This window comes from Cucumis sativus, chromosome 1 (genome assembly GCF_000004075.3).
Source record: "Cucumis sativus cultivar 9930 chromosome 1, Cucumber_9930_V3, whole genome shotgun sequence".
In the NCBI taxonomy this organism is placed as follows: domain Eukaryota; kingdom Viridiplantae; phylum Streptophyta; class Magnoliopsida; order Cucurbitales; family Cucurbitaceae; genus Cucumis; species Cucumis sativus.
Genome location: NC_026655.2, coordinates 21923144 through 21942828, shown reverse-complemented (window position 1 = coordinate 21942828; position 19685 = coordinate 21923144). Strand labels below are relative to the sequence as shown.

Sequence of the window (19685 nt, the reverse complement as noted above, 5' to 3'; positions counted from 1 at the left end):
CATCTCAATATGTTTACACCCTAGTTAACCTAAACAAAATATTCAAATATATTACAAATGCAAAAGATGTGGAAAATATTTGTAAAAAATTAGATTATATCACTAATAAATACTATAGGTATTGATAGACTTTATCAGTTCCATTGATAAATACTAATAAAAATATATAAGCATGAATTTTCCAATATCTTATTTTATTTTGGAAATCTGAAAATACTTCTAAAGGATGTATATGGTACGTAAAGTTTTTTAAGAATAATAAACTAAAACAAAATATTTAAGCTTGGTGGAAGAACTCACTAAAGGACAAATGTCAGATAATTTTAGTATCGAGTGAATATTTTATAAATGTAATGTATTGGTTGCAGCTGAATTATACAAAATAATAGTAAATTTTGTACTATATGATAAGAATATAGGTTAAACTTAAAAAAAACAATGTACTTCCACGTTAGTTTTGACTTTTGGGTGGAATTGTTTTGTCAAATTGAGCCAAACTAGATGGATAAATAGTTGTGTTTAATACGAAATGTGTGATTCAAATCTCTTATTTATAATTATCGTCTTTCAAATGTCATCACAGTTGGTAATTTAACACAGTCAATAATCGAATGTCAAATACTTAAACAAGCCATGTAGATTATAACATTTATATAAATTGATATTTTTGTAAATTGAATGTGGAAAATAATATAAATCATACATTGTTTTTTTCGTTTGAGGTCAAGGGTTTGAATATCAATCTCAATCTTGCTTACTAAAGATAAATGAAATGAGAATAAAGCTAAAGTCAAATCATTAAACTAAATCGAAACGTTTTATAAACTAAACTTAAATCAAAAGATACCAACCTTTTCATTTAATCGCATAATTAGATTGTTTTAAAAGAATAAATTAAACCGTCTATAAAATTAAAATAAGGATAACACCAAATACATTTTACAACCACGAAATACCTTTAGATTTCTTAAATTATAAATTAAACAACACAAGACACAATTGATCTTTAAAACTTGGAAGACATTGTGTCGTTGTTGGTATTCATGAATGTTTATATGACATCTCATGTATAAAAACTAACCGACGTAGGTTGGCTTATTGGTGAAAAAAAATTGAGCGACTAACTAAAATGTAATGAGTTAAATATGACCACCTACATATTAATTAATAATGTAGATGATGTAGAGTCCATTTGGACCGACCTAAGAAAAAAAGTGTTTTCCTAAAAATTTATTTTAGTTTAAACTATTTTTTCTAAAAATTATTTAAAATACACTTAAAAAGTCTATTTTGACTAATTTTCAAACACTTTAGTTTTTTTCAAAATAACTTATCTTTCAAATTAAACACTTGAAAATATAATGTAATTCAAATATGCCAATAGTAAAATATGTCAAAAATGTTTAATTAATGGGAAGGAGGATAACAATGGTTCTAACCGTATTTATAGTTGAATCTAAAAGCGTGATTGTATAAATGATCATATACATCTTTCAATCAAGCTGAAGCTCTAGTAATTTTTTTTTTTTGTCATTTATTTGAACAAAACTCTTTCAACACACAATTTTGTTGAAAATAAATTAATTTATAGGTAGATTTACAGAGATGATGAGTTGAGAGCAATGTTATACAAATGGAGATAGATTGACAAGAAGGATCAACCACAATTGACCCAATGGCCAACGAATAACATGAGACCAATTTGAGTAGATTGGACATGCCTTATGAGGGAACTCAAAAGACGACCAACCTTGATGGAACCTATATGAGAACTTAAAAGAGGATCCATGATGGAGTTGAGGACCTTAGTAGTCCATAGACAATGTAGGAGGATCCACAAAATATCTCATAATATCAAGTAGTATCGTAAACAACCTCTCTCAAGACAATATGAGTATAATTGAGGTTTTAGTACTACCATGGAGTTTGTAACGATAAATGTTTAAAAAATGACTTTGTTTTTTATTAAATAACTAAAATCAACCGGTTAGTTCACATTGGGTATTTAAAAAAGCAAAGTTTTTTCGATCTATTTCGTAGAGATCGAATTTTTTAGTGGAAACTTTACGCAGTTTGACTTATGTCAAATAAGTCAAACACAACATCTATTTTTATTTGTTTTTTTTATAAAAATTGCTTGTTTCTCAACCTATATAGAAATGGCTAAAAATTATAGCATAGTTCAAATTAGTTTGTTAGATGTTTCATCAAAAGATTTGTATTTATAAAGTCCATTTATAAAGTCCATTGCAACTACACGTAAGTAGGGAATTAGCATACAATAAACATACTCTTTCTATGCTATTCTATCTCCACGAAAAGAAACTCACTGTTGAGTTAAAAAACAAAAAAACAAAGCAAACAAAGAATGAAATAAACTCGTTCAATAATATATGACCAAACCAATCTCATTATTCCGTTTGAGCAAAAGTATTCAAACTAAAGAAGCCTTCAAGAGATTGTGTGGAAGATAATTTTGGGTCATTTGAAATTGTTAAGGTTCTTAAGAAAACAATGGTTTGACACATGTGGGTCGAGCAAAAGAAATTGGATCCACAATGATCTTTAAACAGAAACACAAATATAAACATGAGGTTAATTTCATTTTAAATTTTCCATGGTTGAGATTTGTTTGAAAAGTAAATTAGGATTTGAATTAAAATTTATAACTTTGTAATTATTATAATAGTTCCATTTATGAAAAAGAAAATTATGTATTTTTTATAGATATTTTAAAATAATATAAAATACTGTATACAAAATATTTGTAATTAATTGACATTCACATAGAACAGACGTAATCTAAACAATCATCTAAATACAAAAAAAATATGCGGTGGTTCTTTTAGTTTGATAAGATTTTGTTGTTTAGATTTTGCTACCTAATATCACATAATATTTTTTACAAAAATATGAATATTTGAAAAAACGTTCAATAAACTTTTTGATTTTGTTAGACGGCTGACGATCGGCTATATTTATGATTTTTTTTCTAATTTTTAAATACAGTAAAATAAAATACTTTTTTAAAAATATAACAAAATTTATGTCTATCATGATCACATCTAAATTGATATAGTGCAGATATTTTGAAAAATTGTATTTAAAAGAAGTCCCCAAGGAAATTTGAGTATAAATGAAATAACCCAAAATTAATTTCGTCAATTTAACCTTAAACCACAGTTACGGAAGAATCTCAAAACACCGTCCAGCCGTTAAGCTGCCAGGGCATTTGCCGCATTTCCACAAACGCCGTCAGCAGGTCAAGGGGAGCTTGGTATCCCATTTCTACAGCCCACGGCCTAGTTTAGGGCTGAAGAGACTCATCTCTCTTGTTTTTTCACCGCCATAGCTTTTTTCTTCGAAGTTCCTTCACTGCTTTTCTACCAAGCTCGAAGGAACCTTTTCTTCCATTTGTAGCCATTTCCCTAATCTCAAATTGATTTCTTGATTTTTTTTTCTTTATATTCCCCTCCTCCTCCAATTTGATAACTTGTTCGGTAATCCAAACCCTAACATTTTATTCTTGATGACTTCCAATTTTCGGCTTCCGCAGTGTTGATGATTTTGTATGCGCTTGTCGAAATCTGAAATTCTGTTTATTGTTTCTTGGGGTACGAAATGGTTGCCTTTGAAATTTGTGTATGACTTTGTTTTTTGATCTTTGATCAGACCCTCTCATTTGATTGATTTCAGTGCCGTCAATCACTATTTTTATGCGTTGTTCGTCGCGTCATGTTCATTTTCTCGTCTTCTGCATTGATGGCTTCTTCGTTCTCTCTTTGAGTAAAAGTTTTGAAAATGTGGTTTATAATTGATTTCAGTCTTTAGTGTTTGTTCGTCTACAGCGGACACCATTAGAGTTCATTTTCAAAGCTTGTGCTTAAGTGACTTTCATTATTATTTATCACGTACGGTTGATTGATTTATTTGTTTCTGGGTATTCGTTGTCAATGTTGTATAATGAATTCTACTGATTTTTTATGGGAACTCAGGTTGATGCGCTAGGAATTACTGCAGAAAGCCAGCTTCAGTATGGGGTTTGACAACGAGTGCATATTAAACATTCAGTCTCTTGCTGGGGAATATTTCTGTCCAGTTTGCCGCTTGCTTGTTTACCCACATGAAGCGTTGCAGTCACAGTGCACTCACTTATATTGTAAGCCTTGTTTAACGTATGTGGTTAGCACCACCAGGGCTTGTCCATATGACGGATACTTGGTTACAGAAGCCGATTCTAAGGTTATATCTGTTATTTATGTGGCCATGAACTCTCGTACTCGTGTTACCATCTATTTATATTGATGCACCCAATTTCACCACTTCTTGCAGCCACTGGTTGAATCAAATAAAACTCTTGCTGAGACCATAGGAAAGATAGCCGTTCATTGCCTGTATCACAGGAGTGGATGCACTTGGCAAGGGCCATTGTCTGATTGTGTAACTCATTGTTCTGGATGTGCTTTCGGTAATTCCCCTGTTTTATGCAATCGTTGTGGGATTCAACTTGTACACCGGCAAGTACAGGAGCACGCACAAACTTGTCCAGTGAGTGAAGTGTTGCTTTTGTTTTAATTACCTTTCAGCTTTGAGAACTAAATATAGAGATATACGTATTTTTATTTTTATTCTTGTTTGCTGATTTTTGTTTATGTTGTTAAAATGGCAGGGTGTGCAGCAGCCTCAAGCACAACAAGCAGACGCTGCTCAAGGTACCACAGTTAGTGGGACGGCAGCTGCTACTGATCAAGCCCAGTCTGCTGGAATGGGAAAGTCTCAAGGTCAAGCCCAACCTTCACAGAGTGTAGGAGTTAGTGCTCCTGCACAGGATCCCAATCAGCAGGCTAATGCAACTTCCCAGGGTCCAGCTGTTGTTCAAGCTGCTTTGCCGAGTTCAGAACAGTGGTATCAGCAGCAGCAACAACAGTATCAACAGTACTACCAGCAGTATCCTGGATATGATTCTTATCAACATCAGTACCAGAACTACTATCCTTACCAGCAGCAAGCTGGTGTACCTTATCAGCATTCACAGCCATCCCAGGCTCTTCCTTCACAAGTAGCCACGCAGCATCCATCTCAGGCGTACATTCAACCCCAGACTCAGACTCAGCCACAGCCACAGCCTCAGCCTCAAACCCAAGTTCCAGTCCATCACCAACCCCAATCCCAATCCCAATCCCAACCCCAACCCCAACCCCAACCCCAACCCCAACCCCAAACCCAGGCTCAACCTCAATCTCTATCACAGCCTCAACCATTATCTCAGCCACATGGACAGTCTCAATTACATATGCATGCCCAAACACCTGCTGTTGGTCAATCTCAAAACCAGGGACAGGTCAACCCTCAACAGCAGATTTATCATGCTGCAACCCTGCATTCTCAGATCCAACCGCAAGGTCTCCCACCTGCCCCTGGCCAACCTCAACCTCAACCTCACTCATATCCTCAAGTTCAGCCTACTTCGCAGCAACCTGTACATATGCCTCAATATCAGCAGTCTCATTCCCAGGCTCAGATTCAGCAACAGATGCATCCTCCTTTCCATCCGCCTCACCATTCTGTTTCTCAGCCACCATCCCAGTCACAAGCTCCCACTCAACACCATTCTCAGCTTCCTAATCCACAGATCAATCAATCTCTATCCTTGACTCCTAATGCACAACCCCAAACACAGAATCCACCAACATATGCTTCAACAGGCTATCCTTCTTATCCCCAGCCACAACATCATCAGCAAATGCAGTTGGGAGTTCCTCAGAATGTCCCATCGGCACCACAAGGTGGGGCTCACCAACAATCCCAACCCCTAGTTCAAATGCAGTCTCAATTGCCCCAACCACCTCCCATGCGCCCATCCCAACCACCTCTGTACCAAAACCAGCAACAACCACCAATATTGCCGTCCTCCAATCAGGTTCAAAATGTTTCCTCTGCACAACAACTGCATATACACTCCCATGCTCAACAACCTGGAGGCCCTGGACAGGCAGCCAACCAGCGTCCTGTCATGCAGCTAGTGCAACAGTCTCAATCCCAGCAAGTTGTGCATCAACACCAGCATTTTGGACAGCAAGGGCAGTTTATACAGCATCAACTGCATATGACACCCCAAATGCGTCTACCTGGACCTCCAAATTCTTTGTCACAACATAATCATGCCTATGCGCACTTGCAGCACAATGCCAATCTACCTCATGGCATGCAACACAATCCTTCTCAAAGTTCTGAAGGAAGGCCTTTAGTGCCTAACCAAGGAGCACAGTCTATTCCTTATTCACAGTCCATGGTTGGTGTTCCAGTGAGAGCAATACAGCCTGGTGCTAACCAGCCTACTATAAAACAGGGACCCACATTTGGTAAAAATAGTAACCAGGTGCAGTTGCCGGATGGATTTGGTGAACGCAAATTAGAAAAGGGCCCAGATGGGCGAGAGAGTGGATTATCTTCTCAAAAGGATGCCAAAAGAGCTGCAAATCATTTGGATGTGTCATCTACTATGGGGACAAATGCTGGTGAGTTGAAGATTGACAAATCCGAAGCTGATAAAGGTAGATATGCCTTTGGGGATAAATCTATTCATTTTGATACATCTACTGAACGTACTCCACAAAATGGAGCAATGGACTCTAATTTACATGTAGGTGACAGTGGTAAGACCAAGCAGGTTGAGCTAAAGGTTAAGGTAGAAGCAGCAGAAGGTACTTTTGATCATTCAAGCAATGATAAGTTGGGGGAAGTTAGTATTCTGGACCAGAAAGATCTTGGCACTGAACCTAAAAAAAAGGAGGATTTGGTTATTGAGAATAAAGGAAATCAGGAAGAATTTAAGATTTCATCACAAGACACTGAACTACGTGAAGAACAAAGCAAGAGGATGCAGAATGACACTAGTGGAACTCCACACCCTTCCTCTGGTACAAATGAGAGCCAACAAGGTGCCACTACTACATCATCTTTAATACTTGGTAGTCCTGGCATGTTGAATCAACATGGCTATCAAGATAAAAATCCACCTCAAACTGGGGGCACTCAAATTGGCGCAGCAGTGACTTCTCATCCAGCTTCTCTAGTTGCTCACACAAGACATCAGACACCACCCAGTAGTTATGTGTCATCTGCACTTCAACATGGTGTGGCAGCACCGTCATTACCAGGACCTCCTCCAGGACCTTATCATCAGGCACAATTTTCAAATAATCCGTCCATGCAAGTTAGGCCACGGGCCCCTGGCTTGGTAGCTCATCCTGGACAACCTTTCAATCCATCTGAATCATTTCATCTGGGTGGCATTCCAGAATCTGGTTCTGCCTCTTCTTTTGGCAGAGGGCTAGGTCAGTATGGTCCTCAGCAAGCTTTGGAGCGGTCCATTGGTTCTCAAGCAACTTATAGTCTAAGCCAACCATCTGCTTCTCAAGGGGGTTCGAAGATGTCTCTAGGTGATCCAGTTGGAGCACACTTCCGTTCAAAGCTTCCTGGGGCTTTTGATTCAAGGGGACTGTTGCATGCTCCTGAAGCTCAAATTGGTGTTCAGCGGCCCATTCATCCTTTGGAGGCTGAGATATTTTCAAATCAAAGGCCAAGACTTGATTCCCATCTTCCTGGGACCATGGAACATCATCCACCACATCTCACTGGGATTCCTCCTAATGTGTTGCCTTTGAATGGTGCCCCCGGTCCTGATTCCTCTTCCAAACTTGGCTTGAGGGACGAAAGATTCAAACTGTTGCATGAAGAACAGTTGAATTCCTTTCCTCTGGATCCAGCTCGCCGTCCTATAAATCAAACAGATGCTGAAGATATTCTCAGGCAATTTCCCCGGCCTTCTCATTTGGAATCTGAACTTGCTCAGAGAATTGGGAATTACTCTTTGAGACCTTTTGACAGGGGTGTGCATGGGCAAAATTTTGATACTGGCTTAACCATTGACGGTGCTGCTGCTTCAAGAGTTTTGCCTCCTCGTCATATAGGTGGTGCATTATATCCTACAGATGCTGAGAGACCAATTGCTTTCTATGAAGATTCTACTGGACAAGCAGATCGATCTCGTGGCCATTCTGACTTTCCTGCACCAGGAAGTTATGGTCGGCGTTTTGTAGATGGATTTGGTCCAAGAAGTCCTTTGCATGAATATCATGGACGTGGGTTTGGAGGTCGTGGGTTTACGGGTGTTGAGGAAATTGATGGTCAAGACTTCCCTCATCATTTTGGTGATCCACTTTCATTTCGTGAGTCTAGATTTCCTATTTTTCGAAGCCATCTGCAAAGAGGTGATTTTGAGAGCTCTGGTAATTTTAGGATGAGTGAACATCTGAGAACTGGTGACTTAATTGGACAAGATAGACATTTTGGACCTCGAAGCTTGCCCGGGCATTTACGCTTGGGTGAGCTGACTGCTTTTGGTTCTCATCCTGGTCATTCTCGGATAGGAGATCTGTCTGTGCTTGGTAACTTTGAGCCATTTGGTGGAGGGCATAGGCCAAATAATCCACGGCTTGGTGAACCAGGATTTAGAAGCAGTTTTTCTCGTCAGGGGCTTGTAGATGATGGGAGATTTTTTGCAGTTAAGTTTCATGTTATAATTTATTGTTTCTTTCTGTATTTCTATTTCTATCCCTTGTTTTCTGAAAATGAAAATTTTCAGGGAGACGTTGAATCTTTTGATAACTCAAGGAAGAGGAAACCAATCAGCATGGGATGGTGTAGGATTTGCAAAGTTGATTGCGAAACAGTTGAAGGCTTGGAACTACATTCACAAACTAGAGAGCACCAGAAGATGGCTATGGATATGGTGCAGAGCATCAAACAAAATGCAAAGAAACATAAAGTGTGAGTTTGACGTCCTTTTGGTATAATTGCTGCTGTTTTATTCTTCTGAGTTCATTTTAATTGTAATTTGATGTATATTACTTCCTTGTAGAACTCCAAATGATCATTCATCTGAGGATGGCAAATCAAAGAATGTTGGTCTTGAGAGCCGCGGGAAAAAGCATTAAATTTGCAACTCTTCTCACACTCATGGACTTCGTTTTACAGGGGCCAATTTTGTTTCCTTGGTCTTGTTGCATCTAGTGATATAGGTGATTCCCCATCTATACTTCTTTTCTTAATTTGGGTGGTTTATTCTAGTTTTGTTATTTCAGGGTTGATCTGCCATGTTTGAAGATGATTTTTGAGGATGAAAGTTCTGTGGCAGTTAAGTTTGTTGGTTTTATCTATAGGTTATATATTTGGTTCTGGGATGGGTTCATGTTGACATCGACACTATGTTGTAGAAGTTTAGTGTATGACTATCACTTCATTGTGTGGCATGTTCTTTGCATCCTCCTTTAAATGCCATTTCATCTAAATCCATAGTGTTCCTTTTATCAACATTCGTGGAAACATAATATGTTTTTCACTTAGGTTTTGTTTTCAATGCTGAAATGAAATAATGTTGTCTCCTATAAAAAAATATATCCTAGCAAAAGAAGCTAAATAAAGTTGTCCGGACCCTTAACACTATGGATTCTTGTATGAGTACCTTAACACTAAATAAAGTTGTCCGGACCCTTAAATAAAGTTAGGGTAGGTGATTCTTGTTGTCTGGGAGGGAGTTCTTAAATGAGTACCTGAACTGGCTATGCTTGGTACAACTCATGTCTTGCATCATTGTATGTCAAGTATATCTTGTTCACTGTTAAAAAAAAGTATACCCTGTTCAGATTGATTTTTCACTAGAAAAGCGCTTTCAATAATGTACTTCATTTTTTTTTTTTTTATTAATTGGTGGGAAAGAAAAACTAGGGAGGGTAAAAGCTGAAATGCCTTCATAATAGATTAGACATCTTTGCGTTCAATTAATCTGAGTGGCATAGGGCTATATACCAATTGGCAAGTCCCTTAACACTGTTTGAACTTATTGTAAGCGTAAGCATGTTTCTAAACTGTATTACTTTGACCAGTTTTCTGTTGTTTATTTGTTGGGGGTGGCCAATTCTAAGTTTAAGTTCTCTTTGATGACAAGGAGTTGGGTTATTATAGTTGGGTTATAATAATTTGTGTTTGAGGCGTAGATTATTTTAGTTTGGGTATAATAGTATGTGTTTGTGGTGTAAACTATTTTAGTTTGAGAAGAAAATAGTAAACACAGTAGTAAAAAATAAAAAATGATGAAGGTAAAATAGTAAAAACAGTAGGAAATGGTAAATAGTGTATCAAATGACAGGTTCAAGTTTTGAAATAGTGTTGACTGTGGCTAATTGAGGAGTACAAAATTGTATTTACTGTGACAAGAGGTGGTACTTATAACCTTGGATAATACTTGCCCTAAACACCCTCATATAAATTAAGATAAGATACGAGTTTATTTTGGAACTGTGAGCACTGACCCTTAACATATGCACTACTCTGTTTTAGTGGCTTAGATCTGAGTGAGGTATGAGTGGAAAAATATTCAGCAACAGGAACTGTTTCTTTTGTGAGTCATATGTTTAGAAAACGAATGGAGGCAGATACACAAGGAGGTTTTTTTCCCTCCTTTTTTGGTGGTTCTTTTTTTCTGAATGAGAAATGATGTATTGGTCAAAAGATGGCCTATACTTTAAGAGCCTGGATTTCAAAGCCCTCCCAAAGACTACAAAAGAAGGCCTTTCAGCTAGTTATTAATGATCCTGAGAAGACTATCATTACAACAGTATTTTTTAGGGTTAGAACACCCTCAAGTAGTTGCTTTCTGTACACTACTGCATAAAGACTCCAACTAACTCGACCTGTCTTAAAAATTCCTATGGTTTCTTTCCTTCCAAATACGTGGAAGGAGGACTCAAACTGCATAACTCTAGACCTTTGCACCTTTGAAAAACAGACCCCCTAGAAGTCATATAACTATCCTGTTTTCATTATTAATGACAAATCAAAAAGTTTTTACGTAAAGAGAGATTCATATATAATTGTTTAATGAAGTTATTCAGAACGACACACAAAGAGAAGCTTGCTATAGGAAGTGTGTTAATCTTGCAATACTTATTGAAATAGCATATTTGATGTATTGGACTATTAGTGGCTTCTTATATATAGAATAAACTATAGCTGACAGTCAATTGACGTTACAAAAGAATAAGGATAATACTTTTCTTTTGTTACTTATTGTAGGACTTTTGGAATGAGCATATGTGAGATTTCGTTGTTGAAATTCTTTACCGTTACTAATTTTATGTTCTTATTGAAGATTTGATAATTATTCCATTTTAACTTTTTAAGCTCCAACGGTCAATATTTAGAGTTGATTTTCTATTTTCTATTTTTTTGGTGAAATTTGTTTTTCATAATAGATCTTTCAATACAACCTGTACTTTCCTGGGCGAAGCAGACTACTACCAAAATGCTGAAAGTTCAGTGGGAAGGGTTAGCAAGTCATCTTTGTTTGAGGTGGTAAGAATGTGTTTGATGTAAAGATGCATTAGTTGGAAATCACTTTGCTGTGTTTCTATTCATTAATCTTGCACTGATGGTTGTTTCTTGCCCTGTACTCTTTTCACGTTAAAGTCATAAAACTTAGGCGCCACTCACAAATTTTCATTATTAGGGGAGGAACCTCCTCCTCCGCCTCCTCTTCCCCTCTCTCTCTCTATTCTTCTTTATCTTCCTTTTTTTGTGTGATAGAAAACTGAAATAGATTACCCTAATAGTGCAGAGAGTGAGGGGTGTAAACCGAAAAGCAATGAAATGGATGTTATCTTAGTTCTGGAAGTGCACCCTAGGAATAAGATGAAGTTCTACGCTAATCCCCATATTTCTTTGAATTCATGGTCGTGTTCTAAAAATTTGTTTGGTTTCTAGTTAACCAAACAGACCAATAGATGACGTAGATTTCACTTTATTAGTAGAGTGGGAAAGCACATCATAAAGCAATTGCTAATTTGCAAAAGTCCTAAGCACCAGCTGATTCTTTCTCTTATAGATATAATTTTGTGGAAGCAGCGAATATTTTGTTTGCCATAAACAGCTTTCCAAATCTTTTTAACCATAGTCCTCATCCACCACACTTAGATACATGTCTTTCTTTTCCTTTTTGTCCGTCTCTTGTCTTTTGCTTCTTCTCCTCCTCTTCATCCCTCAAGTCTGTGGAACTGACTTTTCTTCTTCCTCTTTTTTCTTGTGACTCCTTTGGTTTCATTCTGACTAAAGAACAATTCAGGTATTTGGTGTATACCTTTTGTATGAACCAAATCAAAAAATAATATCCTGGGGGATTCTGATTTCTAGTTTTTTTTTATGCTCGCTAAAAATTTGCTGAGATGATAATTAAATTTATAAAAATACAAAGTAATGGGGATAGGCAGAGAATGTAAAGAGAAAAATAGTATATGGAGAGAAACTATGTTGTAATTAGTGTGAGAAAGTTCTATGTTGCGACAAGATAAAGTTCAGCGGGAAAATGCTGGGAGTTTGCCATGAGAAGTTAGTGAGAGAAGAGAAGGCTTGTGAAGAGAGATTAGTGAAAAATAGTGTACAAGAAGGAAGGTAGGGATAGAAACTAAGTAGAGAAAAATGTGTATAGAACGTTATTAAGGAATAATATGAGCCATGGGGATTGTGTAAACCAAAAACACTTGATTAGAGCACCAACGATTTATTTCTTTAAAAAGCACTTCTAAGTGTGCATTTGAATGTATTGATTGGTGCTTTCAAATTGTATTTATAAAGCACAAACTTTTGAGGGAGGAAGCACGTTTAAGTTTAAGTTTAACTAAGTACTATGTCATGGTGAAGAGCACTCCCAATATGGATCCTTCTTCCATATTTTCCAGCATTTATGTATCTTTAAGCTCTTGGAGTCCCAAGTTGGTTAGTTTCCTTTTTTCTCCAACTTTCAAGCCTTAATATGTTCACCTTAGTGTTCACTTACTGTTTTTAGCTTAAGGTTCTATCAATAAATTAGGAAGTGCAGCAACAGGGAATTGATTGTCGATCCAGGCTTCTTCCCATGGTTATGCTTTCCATATCCTACTTCTGTCTAGGGGTGTAAATGGGTTGGGGGACATTCCCAACCCAACCCATATTTTTGGGTTGGTTGGGTTGGCAACCCGAACAACCCAAATAGTATTCCCAACCCAACCCATATTTTAAGGGTTGGGTTGTATTGATTTTGCAAAAGAGAGTTGGATTTCTAGATTCAACTTTTCCTTTTCTAATCTCATAATTCCAATCTTAGTCAAAACACAAAAAACTACTAAAAATGTAGATTTACTAATTTTTTAATGAAGAATAAAGACTCAAAATAAAAAATCACTGACATTTGGACGTCGGAGATTAAGAAGGAGATGGTGAACCTCGGAAATGAGAGGTCGATGGTGAATGCCGGAGATGAGTGGTCGAGACGAGGCATGAAGAAAGATTAGGCGTGGCGTGAAGAGTAAGAGATGAGGAGACGATGAGTCAGAGAGATGTGAAGAGTCAAAGAGTGAGAGATGAGAAGGACTGAAGGAGACCGTGAGACTGAGAGAGATGAGGTGCGGCGTGACCTAGTTCTTTTCCATTTACTAAATTATTAATAAAATAAATATATCATTAATTATTAATTCGATTTGAGTTGGGTTGAACCAAAATTTTTAACCACCAACCCGATACCCAACCCAAGCCAACCCTTATAATATGGGTTTGGGTAGTTCAGGATCGGGTTACCCTTACACCCTGGCAGTCTGACAATGGTTTGAGATATTTCCTTCCAATTTAGCAATATTTCTCCTTTGGAAGGTTAAGGTAGTGGAAGTTTGTTTTGGGTGGAATAACTTATTATTGTGGAGTGTTTCTTTGACAAATTTTCTCGTTTTATAGTGGGTGAGCGAAGGTGGACCTATTTTTAGGAAGTTATTTGGTAAGAAATTAAGGGGGTGTTTGAGGCAAGAAGTTAGTTATTATAGTTTGTGTTTGAGGTACGGATTATTTTAGTTTGAGTTATCATAATATGTGTTTGAGGTGCAAACTATTTTAATTTGATGGCAATAGTAAACAATTTAGCAAAAATTTAAAAAATGCGGGAGGTAAAATAGTAAAAGCGGTAAAAAATGGAGGGAGGGTTTTGAAATAGCGTTGATTGTAGCCAATTTGAAGTAGTATTTATTGTAGTGAGAGGTGGTTTGTCTCAAATGCCCTGAAAGCATTTTTCTCCATTTATAATCTTTAGATGGTTTCTAGCATTCTTTGATTAATTTATGATGGTTTGAATAGAATAATGAAGTCTTAAGTTTGCCACCAGAAGATATCTTCAGGTGGAAATTCAGGAATTTAGTTCCTTGCTATGCTGGAAGGTTTACCAGATTTCGGGTATTTCAGGTGTTTTCTGTAGGAGTCCTAGTGAGGGATATTAGCATGGTATATGGTAAGGGCATAATGGTAATGAATAAGGGTAATTACTTAGGGAGCAAATGTATTTGGTTATACATATAGGGAGGGGGTTGGAGGGATGATGGCGAATTGTTGAGTGACCTAGAAAGATTCCAAGTGCCTTTATACATGGGCTATCTTGTAGTTTCATCTTTATATCTCAATACCAAGAGTGTTCGTGGGTTGGAGGACTTTTTAGCCCAATCCAATTGTTTGAGTTGTAAATTTCTTCAACCAACCAACCTTTATTAAAAAATGAACCAAAGTTAACAGAACCACTGAACATTTAGGTTGGGTTGGTTCTAGTTAATCAGGTCATTTATTTAAATTTTTATTCTAGAAAGAAGTAAAATGTTTATACGTAAAAAATTGATTTAATTATTTTCATATATTGAATTAAGATTAAAAGTTCAATTTCACATATAATGAAAAATTTCGTTCCAAAGTGCTAAAAAACTTTTTGTAGGAATTGTTGGAGAATAAATTATCTGAAAAATAATGAAATTTAATAAAACTAAAATAAATATATGAATAAAATCATTAGTAAAAATATACATTTTAGAAGTAATAATAAGTTCAGGTTGGTTTGACTTATTTTAAGTGAAGCCATAAAACATCCCAATCCATAAAATTTTCATTTATTTGAACCCAAACCAGCACAAACGAGTTGATGATAACCCAACCCAAGTTCGTAGGATTGGTTGGGTTGATCTTTTGTTGGGTCATTGGGTTTTTTGAAACCCTTACTCAACATATATTCTTGTTAGGAAGCATTCTAACATTTTCTTGTGCTTTCCTTAGTCACTAAGCTTTTTAGCTCTCTTGGAGCCTAGGCGCGAGTCACACAAAGTGCAGGTTTTCTTTTTGTGATGTGCACTACATAAGAAAATATTACTTAATTATTATTGTTTTTTAAAAATAATGAAAAAGCTCCAAGGCCCAAGCTTTAAGCCTTGGGACTTCACAAAAGGTGTGCGCCTTATTTTGTGAGCCTTGCCTTTCCAAGGTGAGGCGCAAGACTTGTGCTTTGAGCCTAGGTGCCTGCCCAAGAGGGCTTTTTAAAACACTGGCTAAGTCTAGAAATCCCAGTTAGTTCATTGTGTTTATTTGGACCTTGCTAAAGGGTAAACAATGCTAAAAATTTATTATTATTTATTATTATTATTATTATTATTATTTGATAGAAACAATTGTTTTTCATTGAGGGAAAAAAAAAGAAAAAAAACAAGCCCACAAAAAATGGCCCTAAATAGTGAGTTTCCAACTAGGGGAGATATCTCCTAAAAAGTAATCACAAAAAGCTGACGAAATTTATTAATGGGAGTCATTTTGCTTGCTTTAGAAGCAGCTGGTTCGTATGCAGTTTATGAAAGTCAAAAGGGTAGTGAAATCAAGTCAAAAGGGTAGTGAAATCAAGTCAAAAGGTAGTGAAGATCAAGTCAAAAGGTAGTGAAGATCAAAACCATATCTTATTTTGATTGGTTGTTATTCTGGAAATCTGGCAGCACCTTGTGTAATTGTTTTTGAGTTCTTGAGGTTTTTTGACAAACGTTCCATGAACCTTGCAATATCATTTAGAGAAGTGAAGTTCAAGAGTTTTTAGTGAAACACATCTTCTCGTGGTTTATATAAATATTGCAGGCAGACCTGATCGATTAGCTTCCTCAAGAAATTGCCTAATCCGTTTTACACAAGGCCATTACTCCATTTGCTCAAATGGCCAATTGTTACTGGCCTCCATTTCTTAGTTTAGGCACCCATCGATTTGTAGCTGATTGCCTGGGGCATGGGAAAAATAGATGTGATAGGTTTGGAAAATGTTAGAACGGCTTTGTGTAGTGCCAATTTTAGACTTTTAGGAACGGTATCATGAAACTTTACAGCTTGCATGTCTCTCTTTCCCTTGTGGGTTTTTTTTTTAAAGAAAGAAGTCCTTTGCTTACCTTCCTCGCCTAAACAAGATGAAGTTAAGACACTCATTTTAGGATCAGCCTCTACTACATCCTTTGTGGGACGAAGCTAGTGATTTTTTTTCTAAATGAGTACTTTGCATCTGAAGTGAAACCTTGAATTTGGATACACTTACACCATGATGATATTGACAATTTTTTTATTAGAAATATGGAAAATATATTACCCAACAAATAGAATAAACAGCCCTACTCAACAAATAAGGGCAGTAGAAGAGAGCTTCCCCTGCCGAAGAGAACTAACTTCTTTTTGGTAGTTTGGTTACTATGCTACTTTTGCTTGTACGTGGTTTTCTAACCCAAATTTATACTAGCTGGGCTTCTTTTTTGTAATCTTTTTGTGTGTGGCTAAGTCTAGAAACCCAAATTTCATCTCCTCTTCCTTCCTTTTGTATCGTTCTTTGTGATAATGTTATTGCATCTCTGTCGAAAGTTACGTTTCTTAAAGAAAAAAAAAACCCTCCAACGCAGATGATCAACGAAATAGGGAATCAGAATCATAGAATAAAATTCCAAGTAAGAGTATACTCATCATCAAAATTTTCTTTTGTTTATTTTAAGCCAAGGACCCCAAATCAAAGCCTGCAACACCCGATAAGCAATATTGTTCCTTTTGACCTCAGGCTCTTAGGCTTTTGGTTAGTGGCCACCTTGAAGGGCTTTATTTATTTATTTATGTATTTTTAGAATTTTGTTATCAAATACTGTCGCATGGGTGGTCTGAGTTTCTTAACCATAGGGTTGTAGGTTGTTTGATTTACCTCAGTTTTTGGGTAAAATTGTAGTCGAACCATTTGTTTATTGAAGGAAACTAAACAATGGAAGCTGAATCACCCAGCAGTGGTAATTGTAACCATACCTACCGAATCACATATACCGTTTGTTTCGTAAGTTAGGTTAATGGTTCACCACTTGTTGAATTAAGGCGCTTGAGGATGGGGTGGCTATGAAGGTGGGTCTGGTGTGAAAGAGTAAATTAACATGTTGGGCTGTCGTTTGGTTGGTTGAGGTAAGTGCACTGTCGTTTGGTTGGGCTGCTCGCTGCTGTGCTGTCAACAACTGAGCTGTGTGCATGTGACACTGATCGACTTGGCAAAGGGTGTGCGTCATTGTCATTGCCATTGATGGGATTGTGTTATGGATCTCCAGAGTAACTTCAATCAACGACAGAAATGCCCAAATCAAGTGCGGACCATGAACCATGTGATATGTGATTCCATTTCAGACTAGTGCTTCTTTCTAAATAATGTTGATTGATGAAAATTGAAGTTGGAATTGTTAAATCGAATTAGAGCTATGAAATAAAAGAGAAATACCATGTTTTATGGATATGAGATTAAACCATTCCAACTCTCAGTTGCTTCCTTGAGTGGCTAAATCTAAATACTAACTAAATACAGTAAATATACTAGGTAGGAAACAAACAAAAAAGGAAGGAAAGAAGATTATCTAATCAGTTGACTTAGGTGATGCTTGGCGTGCTCACACTCCTAAATGCAATTAACCGATTAGCTTTCTTCAAGCCCTAACTTACTGCTTGTGAGCCTAGTTGGAATCTAACCATCGAGCATTTCAGATGGTTTTTCTGGTTCTGCTTGCTCCCCTTGATCAGACGAGTAGTAACCTTTCTGCATGATTTTTATTAGGTTTTCTACTCTTTCTTTGGGATTGGTGGGATGGGGTGAAATCATATTTTCATTAATTTTCACATGAATACAAGCAATTTTATATCATCTATGGTTAAAATGTTTGTAAGTTTACATTATACCTCGCAAGTTTTTGTTTTGGTTGGTACGATTCAACACAATTTATTTATTTATTTAAGTTATGCTTTCATTATAAGCAGGTGTTTTAATTTGTTTCCAGTGGAATCAGTTAATTTTCTGGGCTAGAAATAGAATTGCGAACCATTTGTTTGTAATATCTTTGTAAAGATTTCAGGTAGTAGAAAACTATAGGATCGGGATTTTGACCTTGGCTTTGAACCTTGAGAAGGTATGAATGAATGTAGTTGAAAAATCCCAGGCATGACAGAGGATTGGTCGTGGTTCAAACCAATAAAGAATTTTCAATTTGCTTTGAAGCCAAAACGCCAAATTACACTCTTTTGTACGCCAAATAGATTTTTTTTTTTTAATAAATAAAAAAATTGTTGGTAGCATACTTTGGCGATAACTCTTTTGCAATTATAGGACTAATTAGGATTAGTTTGAGATTGGAATACTACTTTTTTTTACTACGTACCTTCAATTAGCCTTTTCATTTCATTGATTTGCATCAGATTAGAACTTAAAAGAACTGGGTTGCAGAATAGGGAAAAAAGAGACCCCCCCAAAAATACCCAGAACTTGGTCAAGAATTTTGCCATAGATTTTAGAGAATTTACATGAAACACAGAGTTTTGATGCTTCAAAAAAATGTGAAAAAAAGGATGAAAATTGAACCAAAGCTACATTCAACCTATAAATAAAAAATTAGAGGAAAGTTAATTGTGGACTTTGACAAGAGAAAATGGGAGACTAGTGATATGGATTTTTTTTTATTATTTTGTATGATTATTATGGACTAACTGTTTTAACATATTTGATTTTAATGAATTAGTAGGTGGCTATAAAATCGTCTCTGCACTCTTCAATCTCGGTGTCGCAGCCCTCACTCTCTTTTTCTTTTATTTTGTAATTTTGGAGTCCATTTAGGACTTTTTTTTTTTTTGGGAACCATATCTCGGACTTATTTTCCTAATGGTCCTGTAATAAATCATTATATCCCTTCATTTCGTAATTTAAATTTTCTTCTATATGCTTTCCTCCCTTAATTTTGTAGTGGATTTGTTTTTTTATTTTAAAATGGATATCCCTAAATGTATAATGATCAGTGTGCATGGCAAATTTTGTTGACATTTCTGACATTGGTTCACATTTTTTGCTGTCCTTTTGCTTGTCCATCAGATCGGTGCAATTATACTTTGGACATTTTAGAGTTGGAAAGAGTTAGATCTTGAATCCTTGATAACCTCTCTCTTGTCCAATTATTGAAATTGAGAGGAAGAATGAAATCTTTTACTACTAATGTGAACACTACGATAAATGTTAAAGTTTTTGTAACCCTTTTTCAAATATCGATTTCATAACTTATTTAAAATAATGTAACTCGTGTAAACATGTATCTAAAATTTAGAAAAAATATAGGATGGCGCATAAAGTTTCCATCAGCATGATTAATATTTTCATTCACATTTTTAGTTTATAAATTCAAAAATAGTGTCAGTGATGTGAACTCATTAATATGTGGCAATTGTGACAACACCCCTTGATGTGTTGCTCCATTGTAGTTTATATCATTTTT

At 36.2% G+C, this 19685-nt stretch overlaps 1 protein-coding gene across 2 annotated transcripts; it reads left to right on the top strand.

Annotated features, from left to right (window-relative positions):
* Positions 1–3291: 3291 nt before the first annotated feature.
* Positions 3292–19214, top strand: LOC101205914. Of its 2 annotated transcripts, XR_969965.2 has the most exons (7): positions 3292–3614; positions 3996–4242; positions 4333–4548; positions 4670–8566; positions 8648–8832; positions 8924–9083; positions 11316–19214. XR_969965.2 is itself a non-coding variant. In XM_011660121.2 (6 exons), exons 2-6 carry the CDS (start codon positions 4036–4038, stop codon positions 8997–8999), a joined length of 4581 nt encoding a protein of 1526 aa, XP_011658423.2. In that variant the 5' UTR covers positions 3292–3614; positions 3996–4035; the 3' UTR covers positions 9000–9375. The 2 variants fall into 2 exon arrangements, 1 of the variants encoding a protein (XP_011658423.2); XM_011660121.2 differs by lacking the exon at positions 11316–19214 and having other exon boundaries at positions 8924–9375.
* The last annotated feature ends 471 nt before the right edge of the window (positions 19215–19685 follow it).

What these genes read in the sequence shown, in the direction of transcription:
- LOC101205914 (XM_011660121.2), top strand. Translation starts at nt 4,036, where the DNA reads ATGGGGTTTGACAACGAGTGCATATTAAACATTCAGTCTCTTGCTGGG. An exon ending in ATGATGGGAGATTTTTTGCA is followed by an intron (nt 8,567 to 8,647) that starts GTTAAGTTTCAT and finishes GAAAATTTTCAG; the next exon opens with GGAGACGTTGAATCTTTTGA. An exon ending in AATGCAAAGAAACATAAAGT is followed by an intron (nt 8,833 to 8,923) that starts GTGAGTTTGACG and finishes ACTTCCTTGTAG; the next exon opens with AACTCCAAATGATCATTCAT.